Source organism: Microtus ochrogaster, chromosome X (assembly GCF_000317375.1).
Source record: "Microtus ochrogaster isolate Prairie Vole_2 chromosome X, MicOch1.0, whole genome shotgun sequence".
Taxonomy (NCBI): domain Eukaryota; kingdom Metazoa; phylum Chordata; class Mammalia; order Rodentia; family Cricetidae; genus Microtus; species Microtus ochrogaster.
This window is the reverse complement of record NC_022026.1, coordinates 51972222-51986818: the sequence shown is the minus strand read 5'-3', so window position 1 is coordinate 51986818 and position 14597 is coordinate 51972222. Positions and strand designations below refer to the sequence as shown.

General features: G+C 38.7%; 1 protein-coding gene across 1 annotated transcript in view; it reads right to left on the bottom strand.

Moving 5' to 3' along the window:
• Positions 1-9441: 9441 nt before the first annotated feature.
• Positions 9442-14597, bottom strand: part of LOC101983163 (membrane-bound transcription factor site-2 protease) — a 49320-nt gene continuing 44164 nt past the window's right edge. The window contains exons 10-11 of the mRNA XM_005358814.3: positions 12189-12264; positions 9442-10242 (exon numbers count right to left, since the gene is read on the bottom strand). Of these exons, the coding sequence (XP_005358871.1) occupies positions 10020-10242; positions 12189-12264 (299 nt within the window). The 3' untranslated portion in view covers positions 9442-10019. The remainder of the gene's footprint in view (positions 10243-12188; positions 12265-14597) is intronic.

The following is a 14597-nucleotide window of genomic DNA, read 5'->3' as shown; positions in this document are numbered from 1 at the left end:
TCTTCATATCTCTCAAAGGCTGCAGAATATGGCATTTAAAATATTTTAATAACTTAGGACTTTTCATGACAATGAGACATGTCTGCTCCTGGCGGAACCAATCTACTTCAAGAGGAAGATGGGCATTGAAGAGGCTCCTTATGGAGTTTGATAGCCATCAAAGCTGGCTCTTTGTCAAAAATCATTTTGTATTAAAAATATTTAAAGAAAAATTTCGAGGCCTGTGCCAGGACCTCTGCCAGTCTGGGTGTGAATCTGGGACCTCCGAGGGAATGGGCAGGAACCAGAGACCTCTGAGGGGCCAGTCATGAGTCTGGGACCTCAGAAGGAATAGGCCTTAGCCAGGACTTCTGTGGGTCCAGGTGTTGGCATGGCACATCAAAGGGAATAGGTAGGAACCAGAAACCTCTGTGGGTCCGAGTGTGAGTCTGGGACCTCTGAGGGGGTAAGCCTGAGCCAGGTCCTCTGTGGTTCAAGAACAATGGCAATGGGTTTTGGATCCTAGTGCACATACTGGCTTTGTAGAAGCCTAGGAAGTTGGGATGCTCACCTTACTATACCTGGATGGAGGTGGGTGGTCCTTGGACTTCCCACAGGTCAGGGAACCCTGATTGCTCTTCAGGCTGATGAGGGAGGGGGACTTGATCGGGGGAAGGGGAGGGAAATGGTAGGCGGTGGCAGGGAGGAGGTAGAAATCTCTAATAAATAAATAAATTTAAAAAAAAGAGGAAATCTCAATACTGAACATCTATGCCCCAAATACAAGGACACCCTCATATGTAAAAAAAATTCTGAATTTTAAATCATACATTAAACCCCACACACTAAGAGTGGGAGACTTCAACATTCCCCTCTCACCACTGGACAGGTCAGTCAGACAAAAAATGAACAGAGAAATAAGGGAAGTAACAGATGTTATGACTCAAATGGACTTAACAGACATCTATAGAATATTCCATCCAAACAGAAAAGAATACACCTTCTTCTCAACACCTCATGGAACCTTCTCAAAAATTGACCACATACTCGGTAACAAAACAAACCTCAACAAATACAAAATAATTAGAATAACCCAATGTACCTTATCAGATCACCATGGTTTAAAACTAGAAGTCAACAGCAACACTAATTCCAGAAAACCCACAAACACATGGAAATTAAACAATGCTCACCTGAATCATCAATGGGTCAAGGAAGAAATGAAGGGAGAAATTAAAGACTTCCTAAAATTCAATGAAAATAACCACACAACAAACCCAATTTTATGGGACACAATGAAAGCATATTAAGAGGAAAGTTCATAGCACTAAATGCCTACATAAAGAAGCTGGAAAAATCCCACACTAGTGAATTAACAGAACATTTGAAAACTTTAGAACAAAAAGAAGCAAACTCACCTAAGAGAACTAGACATCAGGAAATAATCAAATTGAGGGCTGAAATCAACAAAATAGAAGGGTGAGAGACAAAAATTAAGTTTCACTCTTTTACATGTAGTGAGTGATCCAGTACGACCAGCACCATTTATTGAACATGCTTTCTTTTCTCCAGTATATTTTGGCTTTTTTTTTTTTATCAAAAACTAGGTGGCTATCATAGTGTGGTCTTACATGTAGTCCCTCAATTCCATTTCATTAATCAGTGTATCTGATTTCAAGGAAAGGGTGCAAGAACACAGTGGTATATCCTTAGTCATCAGAGAAATGCAAATCAAAACAACTCTGATACCTTAACAACATCTTACATCTGTAAGAATGGCCAAGATCAAAAACACTGATGACAACTTATGCTGGAGAGGTTGTGGGGAAAAGGGAGCACTTCTACATTGCTGGTGGGAATGCAAGCTGGTACAACCCCTTTGGATATTAGTGTGGTGATTTCTCAGAAAATTAGGAAATAACCTTCCTCAAGACCCAGTAATACCACTTTTGGGTATATATCCAAAGGATGCTCAATTGTGCCACAAGGACATATGTTCAACTATGTTCATAGCAGCATTGTTTGTCATAGCCAGAACCTGGAAACAACCTAAATGCCCCTCGACCAAAGAATGGGTAAGGAAAATGTGTTAAATTTACACAAAGGAGTACTACACAGCACAAAAAAATGACATCTTGAATTTTGCAGGCAAATGGATGGAGCTAGAAAACATTATTTTGAGTGAAGTAACCCAGACACAGAAAGACAATTATCACATGTATTCAGTCTTAAGTAGTTTTTAAACATAAAGCAAAGAAAACCAGCCTACAAACCACAATCCCTGAGAACTTAGACAACAATAAGGACCCTAAGATCTAATCTACATAGGAAGTAGAAAAAGACAAGATCTCCTGAGTAAATTGGGAGCAGGAGACCTTGGGGGAGGGTTGAAGTGGAGAGGGGAGAGGCATGGAGGAGAGCAGAGAAAAATGTGGAGCTCAATAAAAATCAATAAAAAAGAAAAATATCAGGACAAGTACAAAGGCATCCCTTCAAACTTTCAATTGAAGTTCAAAGTTCAAAGTTTTGTTGGAATGACTTTATTATCTTTGCCTGGAAATCCATTTGAGTGTAAGCTTCAAACATGCCAGTTCACTGGGACAAAAAAAACCTACTTTTTCTGAATGCCTATAAATTAAAGTGATAAAATATTGGTAGGTTAGGGCTGGCAAGACAGCTCAATGGGCAAGGGTATTCATTTTTTTTAATGATTTTATTTTCCTCATAATTATTCTTTGGACATTTCATAAATCTTGATCATGTTTACCCCTCCCACCCTCCTCTCTAATCCACTCCTCTTTTCTACCCACCCAATTTTGTGTCCGCTCTGTACAATTTGTGCTGCCCATATACACTGTGTACCAGCTTAGTTTCTCAAGTTCCATGACTCAAGTAGTCAGTATCTTCAGTAATAGGGTCTTACTTTCAGTTTCTGGAGTGTAATCAAGAGCATTGGCAACAGTGTATAAGCTGCGGGGCAGGTGTCTATGGGACCTCAATGCCCAACAACTCCAAAAGAGGTAACCCATTTCTGGCATTGGACGTTTTGTTAGCCAGTGGTATCCATTTCAACTGTTTTTATATATGCGTATGTTTTCGGAAGCTTCTACAGTAGATTTCAATATGACTCCTTCAAAATGCCTTTGTATTTGTTATCTCTCCCATATCCCCTTCTCTATCTTGCCTTCTCAGCCGCCACCCCTGTTAACACTTCCCATATCATTATCTTACTTCGACCCTTTATACCACTGTGTTCTTGCACCCTTTCCTTGAAATCAGATACACTGATTAATGAAATGGAATTGAGGGACTACATGTAAGACCACACTATGATAGCCACCTAGTTTTTGATAAAAAAAAAGCCAAAATATACTGGAGAAAAGAAAGCATGTTCAATAAATGGTGCTGGTCGTACTGGATCACTCACTACATGTAGAAGAGAGAAACAATTTTTGTCTCTCACCCTACAAAAAACCTCAACTCTAAGGATCAGCACAAAATGAAGGATCTCAACAGACCTGACACCATGAGTCTCACAGAGGCATAAGAAAGGACTTTCTGTACAGATCCCTGATAGCACCAATAGTAAAATCAATCACATGTTGGTTTAAGAGTCAAGTCTTTGAAAAAATCACAAAATTATTAAAACAAAAAGTATTAGTCAAAGCTTAGAGTGGGGAAGACATTCAAAACATATCAACAAAGGTGAAAGAGACACAGGCAAAGAGTGACAGACAGTAAAATAAACAACATAAAGATAAGCATTACACTTAAACAAAATTGAGGGAAAGCAGTAAGGTAATCTTTCCCATGGAAAAAATGTAAAAGAAAAAAAGGCCTGGAGAGATTGCTCAGTACTTAAAGCACTTATTACACAATCAGCAGGCATGTGGATGAAGTTATGATACCCGCTGGGTGGGCCTGGCGCCAGCTCTTAGAAGGTGGAGACAGGGGATCCTCTGAGAAGTCAACTAGCTATTGATAAGCTCGGAGTTCAACCAAAAGAGCTTGCCTCAATTAATAAGGTGGAGGGAAATTAATAAGGTTGACTTCTGACATTAGTCCCAGACCATCACACACATGAGCACATGTGCGCATGTCCACTTGCACGCACCTAAGCTCCCAGATACTTAACTGAATGTGTATCCACTTCACACATACACTTCAAAACTGAAAATGAGAAAAGGATATGCTTAAACAAAATAAACTGACAGATAAACAGATTTTAAATGTTGATTTTTTTCTAAACAAAAATGCAAATTAAAGATGTTATTTTGCATATCTGCCTAACAGAAAAACTCAACTAAACAATGTGTATATATAAAACACTGCTCAGATTTCAAGACATCCAATGTTTCATCTAGAATTTTCCTGAGTTTCTAAATTTTATATAATCATAGATATAAACAACTATTTCAAGTATATTCCTAATGCCTTTATTTATTGTGCTGGCTAACTTTATGTCAAAGGGTAGAGTCATCTGAGAAGATGAAATCTCCTTTAAGAAAATGCTTCCATAAGATAGGGCTGTAGGCAAACCTGTGAGGCAGTCGTTTAGTTAATGATTGATGGAGGAGGGCCCAATCCACTATGGGTGGGGCCACCCCTGGGCTAGTGGTCCTGGGATCTACAAGAAAGCAGGCTGAGCAAACCACAATGACCAAACCAGTAAGCATTACCCCTCCATGGCCTCCGCATCAGCTCCTGCCTCCAGGTTCCTGCCCTGTTTGAGTTCCTGTCCTGACTTCCTTCAAAGACGAACAGTGATAATGAAGTGTAAGACAAGTAAACCCTTTCTTCCCCAACTTGCTTTTGGTAATAGTGTTTCACCATAGCAATAGTAACCCAATCTAAGATACTTATAAAGTACAAAATTGTAAAGAGCTGGTATCGTTTTTATCATACTTAACACAGCAGTATTATACTGCCATTGAAATAACATTAGAATATATATATATATATATTTGAGACATGGTTTCTCTGTGTAGCTCTGGCTGTCCTGGAACTAGCTCTTGTAGACCAGGCTGGTCTCAAACTCACAGCGATCTGCCTGCCTCTGCCTCCCGATTGCTGGGATTAAAGGCATGCGCCACCACTGCCCAGCTAACATTAGAATATTAATAAAATGGGAAAATACTTAACATACTGTCAACTTGAAAACATAGCTTACTAGTTATGAATATCCTTTTTCAATAAATCATTATTTCATTAACCCATTTCTTATGAGCGTGTATTTATATTTTCAGTATAAAAACATTTCCCCATTTCAAAATAATGTAATTTGTACCCTAAATTGCATTATTCAAATTCCTTCAATTCTAGTTTCCAGACACACTTCTGATTACTAACCTTTTTGCTATGTATTTCCATAATGGAAAGGGGGTGGCCTGTACTGGAGAAGTACACATTCTGTAAATTGCAGTGTTACCTGCGTTGTAGCTGTCTGCTGATATGTAAAACCTAAAAAAGAAACATTAAAACCCATTACATTTATTAAATGAAGTGGTTGAAATGTAAGAAAGGAATGCTGTAAGTATGGTCTGAAAGTGGGGAACCTAGAAAAGATAGTAAGTAGACTTGCTGGACGTGGGGCTACATACCTTTAATCCCAGCACATGGTAGGCTGAGGCAGGCAGATCTCTGTGGATTCCAGGCAAAGCTGTAAGCCCTCTGTAGGTTAGAGCACTTTCTCTGCAAGCAAAAGGATCTGTCTGAGATCAGACTCTGACTCCCATGCTAAAAGTTGGGTGTGGCCATGCACTACTGTTACTCAAGGACCCTTGGGGGTGCAGACAGGAGAATCTCTGGGGCTTGCTGGCTGCAAGCCTAACTCCAGTTTTAGACACTTTGTCTCCACTGGATAAGGTGAAGAGCCATAGAGAAGGACATCCAAAGTCTTCCTCTACATGCACATGCAGCCTCCCTCCACATGCACAGTTTTGTAATAATAAACTGTAAATATATTAATATAATAATATTAGTGCATAACAGACAGACACACACACATACACACACATACACACACACACACACACACACACACACACACCAGTAATGAAATGTTGTTGTCCTTTTTCTGATGTAGGAGTGTCATATATCTGTTGATTTCATTGGTTGAGTAATAAACAAACTGCTTGGGCTCATAGCTTAGAACATAGGTGGGTGGAGTAAACAGAGCAGAATGTTTGGGAGGAAGAGGAAGTGAGGTAAGACGCCTCAGACAGAGACGCCTTGCTCCCGGCTCCCAGGCAGATGCCTCGGAGAGACACGATGCTCCACTCTTGCGGGCAGAGGCGAGAGCTCTGCTCTCTGAGGCACATACGATGAAGCTCCGACCCAGGATGGACATAGGCTAGAATCTTCCTGGTAAGCGCACCTTGGGGTGCTGCACACAGATGATTAGAAATGGGTTAAATTAATATGTGAGAATTAGCCTAGAAGAGAATGGGCCAAGCAGTGTTTAAATGGATACAAGTTGTGTGTTGTTATTTCAGGGCATAAGCTAGCAAGCGGCTGGGGTGCTGGGGACGCAGCCCCACCACTCCTATTACTACATTTTTCCTTAAAGCAAACATTTCCAAACTTATAAACATGGGTACCTTACTTAAAAGATTTCTTTCTGAGGACTATAATAACTGCCATATACAAATTATATAAATTGAAATGGAAGGCCACTTTTAGAATCAAGAATTTAATAACAACCAAGATAGTACTTTACATAAGGGGGAACATTTCTATAGAAAAAAGTACACCAAAAAGTGTAAATTGCTTCTTCTCCTTTTGGCTAAGATCAAGTATTAAAAAAATACAAGACAGATGATAAATGTAAAATGCTGGTTTACATGTGTTCTTTTATTGCTAAACATCAAATTCTGACAATTATTATACTATCAAGTTAAAGCCTAAAAATGAATTACAGCTCACTTAGAAGTTATTGAAAAAAATATCTGTGTGCCACTAGTATGTGGATGCTCAATAAATACCAAGGACACAATGATGACAGAGAGTCACATCACTATGAAGCATACGTTTACAATTTGTTGTTAACACAATGACTAAGAATTGATTATCAAAAAGTCAAGTTTAGCTGTATGTCTCTTCAAACTGAGATGTTGAAAATAATATATACATTCTTTATAATTACATCTGATTAAAATAAAAACCTTAAAATGTAAACAATACAGAATAGGAAGACTGAGAATAAAGTCTTACCATTGAACAAAGTGACAACACAAAGATACTTCATCAAAATCACCAACATAAATCGTTTTCCAATATAATTCATTTTTCTAATTGCTCTAAAGAAACTAAAATGGATTTTTCCCCAGAAAAATGATAACACATCAGGGACATAAAGACCTTCAAATTTTGTTATGTTAACATATATGTACAGTAAATATTCAACATTTTTTTACAGCTTACTTAAATAGAGGCATGCTTTTCTATCCATAAATATACACCAATCACCATTCAAGCAAATTAAGCACTTCTGATATCTCATGCACTGTAGGAAGACAAAGCTGAGTATGAATGACACAGTCCTAAGAGTAGAACAGTCCACAGTGAAGCTGGAGAGACAATATGTAACATCTCCTTTCTTAATCAATGAAGCCATTTGTATACAAATCTGCTGGACTTCCAGGAGGAGAGAAGGTCCCACACCCTGACCCTACAGGTAGCTGACAGAGGTGTTCAGCAGTGAATATGAAATGAGGTTTTGTTTTGTTGTTGCCGTTGCTTTCACTTAGAAAATGAAGTTAGTGGATAGAATGTCCTCTTATTAAAATATTTTCATGGCCTATAGGGTAATTTAGTGGTAGAATGGCTGCTAGCATGTGTGAGGCTAAGCTCGGTTCTATAAGTGCCACAGTAAACAGTAATTGTTTTCCTCAGGATTAAAAAAATGATATGAACACATACATTTCATTAGTAAACTATTTAATACATGTGATCACGTTACTTATATGAGTATTTTATGACATTGTCTGTTTTACCTGAAAAGGTCTGTGCATTTTTAGTATGCAAATATATTTTGGTCCTGAGTGACCTTAGACGACAATAAATACCATATTTTCTGGGATAAAAACTAAAAATTAGTAAATGCATATGCCTTTAGTATTGTTAGCAATGAACAGCCTAACATTAATAATATCTCAAAATGATATTCAGTGTATGATTTCTATTAAATAAGGAAGACAAATTTGTAATAAAATGTAAAAGATTTCTAAAAATTAATTTAAAAGTCTTAGGCGCTTAAGATAACTAATGTTCTGAAAAAGGTAACCACATGAAGTACCTTACTTCAGGAAGGAGGTATATATCTGGCTATTAGTGAACGGAGCATTGCCTTTCATTACTTCTAATGTGTGTGTGTTTCATGCAATGTATATTTTTCATGAAAGAAACAAATATATGCATATATCCCTAAGACTAACAGTTTCACACTGGCCAGCTAACTCTGAATTACCCAGGGTTCCACTGCTACCCACAAGACCGACTGAGGTTCTTCAGGGCTCAAGAGTGTGTTACTAGACTCTGGAAAATCAGTATTTGTGCAGTCATTCTCACTATCCCACAAAGTCTTTGTGTACTCACAGAGGTAGCTTGGGGGAGACAGAAAACAAAGATCGGGTGTTTAATCCCCCAACAGAGAGAAACATACTAGACGCTGGTGAGGACAGAGTATGGCTCAGGGGTAAATGCTATTGCAGCATAAAGGAAAAGGCCTACCCCAGAAGAGTTCCAAGCTGCAAAACTCTATAAAGTGGATACTAGATTTGCTGCAATGTCTGCTCTGTTGTGATCTGTTAGAGGCCTCAGCTTAGATCTCAAATTCATGTCTAACTGCCTGAGCTCAAATGCTGCTGTGGGAGATTCTTCCTGCAGCATACTTTATAGAACAAGCGTGGAGATATGAAAAAGGCAATACTTGTGCCACAAAACTATCTTATCTCATCACAGGCCTTAGCTACTTTCGACTTTGTCCATTTACTTGCTATCACTTGTACAGAGTTTTTGCTTCCATGTTAGCAGATACTTTCATAGAATTTTACTGGTTTAATTATAATCAGACCTTGGTATTCAGAGTATAGAATAATACACCATTAAACTTTAAAATACTTTACAAACAAGAAAAAGACAAGCACAATAAAACCAAGAAAACTTGCTCAATCTTCCATTTAATCAAAGTCTAGTGTCCCTAAATCTTTTTTTAAAAATTCACACTTTTTAATATTTATTTATTATGTATGCAATATTCTTTCTGCTTGTATGCCTGAAGGCCAGAAGAGGGCACCAGACCTCATTACAGATGGTTGTGAGCCACCATGTGGTTGCAGGGAATTGAATTCAGGACCTTTGGAAGAGCAGACAATGCTCTTAACCGCTGAGCCCGTCCCTAAATCTTTAATGATAAATGTGTGTGTGTGCCTGTGTGTGTCTTTGAGGCAGGGTCTTGCTATATTGCCAATGCTGACCTGGAACCCACTATGTAGCTAAAGATGGATGACCTTGAATTCATGATCCTTTTTGCCTAGCCTCCCAAACACATAAAGGCAAGTGCTCATTTTAATGGCATTTTTCAATAAATTTTTCCTGGGGCAGGAAATATAGCTTAGTGGTAGAAAGCTTGCTTAGCATAAAGTAGTATAAGTGAGGCCCTATTTCAAACTCTGGTACCACACACATATACAATTTTACCACCAGATTCTGCTTTCCCTTTTACTATTCCAAAATGCTATATAGTCACACAAAATGGTATCACATGAATGAATTTTCACTTGCTTACAAATTGTTCCACAAACATTCAAAATTTGCACATTCAACCTTTAAAACTAGAATGTAGCCAGGAATTACGCTTTTTCATTTCTTCCACTCCTTTTTTACTACAGAGTTTGGATTCTCTAGATATTGGAGCTCAAAGGTGTTGGTCAAGATGTTATGAGGAAACATTTTACATTTCATACCCAGTAAGAATTTCAATGGCAACAGATATTCCCACTTAGCTGTACTTCAGACATTCCGTTGGACGAGAGCAAATATTACCGTGCTGTAACCATCCATAGTCCCAGTGTCACATTGGCAGCTAAAAGTACACTGCCACCAAGCAAGATGAAAAATCCTATGAGATCCTTAACGTCATTGTCTCCAATCACTGAGGTAAGGGTAGCATCCAGGAAAGAGTTTAAAATCCATTGACCATCTAAGGCAAAGCAGGGCACTGCATTAACAATAGCCAGAGCTCCAGAAAGAGAAATCAGATACCTGGGTAAAGAGGAGTTAAGGAGCTAGCTGCCAAGTCCAAATGGAAACCATCTTTTGAGAAGTCAGAAGACAATGGACAGGGAGATGAGATTACAGTAGACTTCTCTACTGTAAGTGTAACACTCTTTTCCATAGCTCTAGCCTTTAAGACAAATAAGTTAATAGTACTTTGAAGTTCAAAAACTTTGAATAGAAAAACAAAGGCAAACTAACAAATCTAAAATGGATTCCTAAGAAGATTAAACTTTTATAATCCTTTAATGTTACAACAAAGGGAAAGAAATGTAGCACTAAGGAATAAAGGAAAAAACTGCCAATAATCTTAGGGTTTAGTGCACACTAGGCAACGTTCTACTACTGAACTATAATGCCAGCCCCCACATTCTTACTTTTTTTAATCTTGAGACTGGGTCTTGCTGCACAGACTGGTCATGTTCTTGTCTCAGCCTCCTAAATGTTAGGATTACAAGTATGCACCAACACACCAGTCCCCAAATTACTTAAAAAATTTATTTTATGTGTATATATGTGTATTTGTGTGAATGTATGTATGCACATGCATACTGATGGCCTTGGGGTCAGAACAGGTGTGTGGATCCCCTGGAATTGGAGTTATCGTTGTGAACTACTATGTGGGTGCTCAAAATAGAACCTGAGTCTTCTGGGATAGCAATCAGTGCTCTTAACTGCTGAGCTATCTCTCCAGTCCTCAAAACTACTTTTTTTTTCCTAGACAGGGTTTCTCTACGTAACAGCTCTGGGTGTCCTGGAACTAGATCTGTAGATCAGGCTCGCAACAAATTCACAGAGATCCACCTGCCTCTGCCTACTGAGTGCTGATGGATTAAAGGCATGTGCTCCCACTATTTGGACTTTATTAATAAACTCAAGTCTGGCAGGATGGTGTTGCTATATGCCTTTAATCCCAGCACTCAGGAGGTAGAGGCTGAGGCAGGTGGATCTTTGTGAGGTGGAGTCCAGGTTGGTCTAAAGAGCAAGTCAGGTCAGGGCTACACTGTAAGACCATGTCTCAAAAAAAAAAAAAGTTCAAGTTGGGGAGAATTCATCACCTCATCTCACGAGTAACTGAAGCCTCATCCTTTACAAACTTCTTGTAAATTAATCCTCAAGCTGCACCTTTCTGCACCTTCTTATTGCCATCTTTACACATTCCCATTATGTTTTCTGTAAAAATATACGCTCTTGTGGGGCTAGAGACATGGCTCAGCAGTGCAGTAGTTGCTCTTGCATAGGACATGGGTTCGATTCCCAGTACCCACAAGGCAGTTCACAACCATATTCAACTCGTTTCTCACGCCCTCCTCTGGCCTCCATGGACACTGCATGAACATGGTGCACAGACATACCAGAGGTGTCTTGGTGGAGAAAGTTCTTTGGAACTCTGAGGAAAACAAAAGTGGCAACAAAAAAACTCCTCTGAGGAGAATCTGCGCTCTCTGCATGCTTCAGGCACTGCCTTTCTGGGATTCAAGCTGTTGAAATGCTTGCCTGCTGTTCTTCCCACAATCCTCCTCTCTGTATATTAACCTTTCTCCATACCCGATGAGTTTTCTCCACTGACTTTCCCCTCACATGCTAAACGGTAAAACCTAATCTCTTTCAGGTTTGTTTGTTTGTTTGTTTGTTTGTTTTTCGAGACAAGGTTTCTCTGTGTAGCCTTGGTGCCTATCCTGGAACTTGGTCTTGTAGACCAGACTGGCCTCAAACTCACAGAGATCCTCCTGCCTCTGCCTCTTGAGTGCTGAGATTAAAGGTGTGTGCCACCACTGCCTGGCTAATATCTTTCATCTTTAAAGTCTCTCTTTTTTTTTTGGCTGTAAGCAATTAAATAATAAGGCCTATATTTGTAATGATTTATTCAAGGTAAAAACGATGAAGCTACAAATAACACACTTTTAATGTACTTTTCAAACCCGAAAGGATACTTGACAAATGTCTCCACAATCACTGGAAGATCTATGCTTAGAAAGTTGAAACGTGGGATAAAACTTGTGATGCTCACTAAAAATAAAAAAGGAATAATAAATATTATCCATATCAGATAAGCAACAACAGTATAAATTTACCATATGGTCAAAACCTGCACTAGTCTATGGATGAGCAAAACTTTCCTACACATGTGCAAGCAAGCTATATACCTCATATATAAGGAATCAGGGCCAGGCATTTAATTCCATTACTTGGGAAGTAGAGGCAGGAGGATCTTTGTGAGTCCAGCCTGGTCTATAAAGCAAGTTCCAGGCCAGCCAGGGCTATACAGTAAGATCCTGTCTCAGAACAAAACAAACAAATAAAAAAAGAAAGAAAAAAAAAGAAGGAGGGAAGGAGGAAGAGAAATCAGCTAATAAACATCTACTATATATAGTGGAATTAAAAAGCTCATGTCCCAATATATACTTATGTTTTGAGGTTACAGCTAAGATAAAGCAGACTACATACCAATTATGACTACCAAATATAGAGTGTGACTTGAAAATGTAAGTTATATCAAAAGCATTCTTATCCTTTCAAAGAGGAGTATTCTAAAAATTACACTTGTTCCAACTATTATGCTATTTAAAATAATTGCTTTTTTATTGCTAACATAAAGATTAACATGAGGGGATCTTTAAAGTTCCTGTATGTTGTAGATTCCATAACCCTGTTTTGGTCTAAAATGTATCCAGTCATTAGGCAAAACTCACAGTCCACATTTCAAAATTAACCCCAACTAGAACCATTTCTTCATTTATTGAGAATAGCTGCCTGAATTCATTTAACATCAAACCAGTAAACAAGAAAACCGATACAGGTTGTCTCCTACCATACAACTCTAAGGCAAGCTACATGGGGTGGCGCGCACCTTCAGTCCCAGCACTCAGGAGGCAGAGGCAGGCAGATCTCTGAGTCTGAGGTCAGACTGGTCTACAAAGTGAGTTCCAGGATACCTAGGGCTATAGAGAGAAACCCTCTCTTGAAAAATAAAAAGAACAAAAACTATGAAGCAGTATTGTGCATGATGGTGCCTGCCTTTACTCCCAGCATTTAGGAGGCAGTGGCAGGCATATCTCTATGAGTTTAAGGTGTGCCTGGTATATGTAGCAAGTTCCAGGCCAGCCAAGGCTACATAGTAAGTCTCTGACTAAAAGTAAAAACAATGAACACAAAAAAAAACTTTTAAAGAATAGCATAAAATGCAAATATTCATCTACTGATAAATGGATAAAGGAAATATGGTCAATCAAGGATGAACATTGAGAACACTATGCTACATGAAATAAGCCAGCTATAAAATATTCAATTTATATGAAATGTATAGAACAGGCACATTTATAGAAACAAAGTATATATTAGTGGTTGTCAAGGGCAAGGGATTGATGTGGGAAGGTCATATGTCTATCTGTTGCTTTCATTGGTTAATTAATAAAGAAACTGCTTGGACTGATAGGTCAGAACATAGGTAGGTGGAGTAGACAGAACAGAATGCTGAGAAGAAGGGAAGTGAGGGCAGATGCGATGGAGCCAGCCGCCAGGTCAGACATGCTGAATCTTTCCCGGTAAGACACCACCTCGTGGTGCTACACAGATGATTAGAAATGGGTTAAGCAAGATATGAGAGTTAGCCAAGAAGAGGCTAGATATAATGGGCCAGGCAGTGTTTAAATGAATACAGTTTGTGTTTTGTTATTTCCGGGGCTAAGCTAGCCGTGCAGGAGCTGGGCAGGATGAAAAGCAGGCCTGCCCGCAGTTCCTTCTACAAGGGATGTTCATGTTGGACAGGGGGATAAAGCATAGGTGGTAGAGTGCTTGCCTAGCATGTATGAACGCCTGAGTTTTATGCCCAGGGCCACATAAAACAGGATGTGGTGGTATATCCACTATAACCCCAGCACTCAGAAAGTGAAAAACACAAAGATCAGGAGGTCAACTTTGTCCTCAGTTCCATAGGGAGTTTGAGGCCAGTCTTGGCTACATGAGACCTTGCCTCAAAAGACAAAAGCATTTATGTGTCATGCACTTTTATGTATTTTGGTAATCTCAAGAGCATGCAGCTCTTGCCACCATTTTGGAGAATTTGGATACATTTTATGAACTCAGAAAACATCAGATTATCTATCTGACTTGGGCAAAAATCATCAGGAAGCAAAGAGTGTCATTCTCTATAGGTTAATTCTTTTTTCTTCTATTTTAACTCAACTTAATGCTTAAGAACAAGTTAATAAAATTTTGATAGATAAGTGATCAAATTTATGATAAATAGAATCAACACAAGGATTTGTATCGAGTTTTTGCAACTGAGAATATATATGATCTTAAGGTTTTTTTTTTTTTTTGGTTTTTTCGAGACAGGGTTT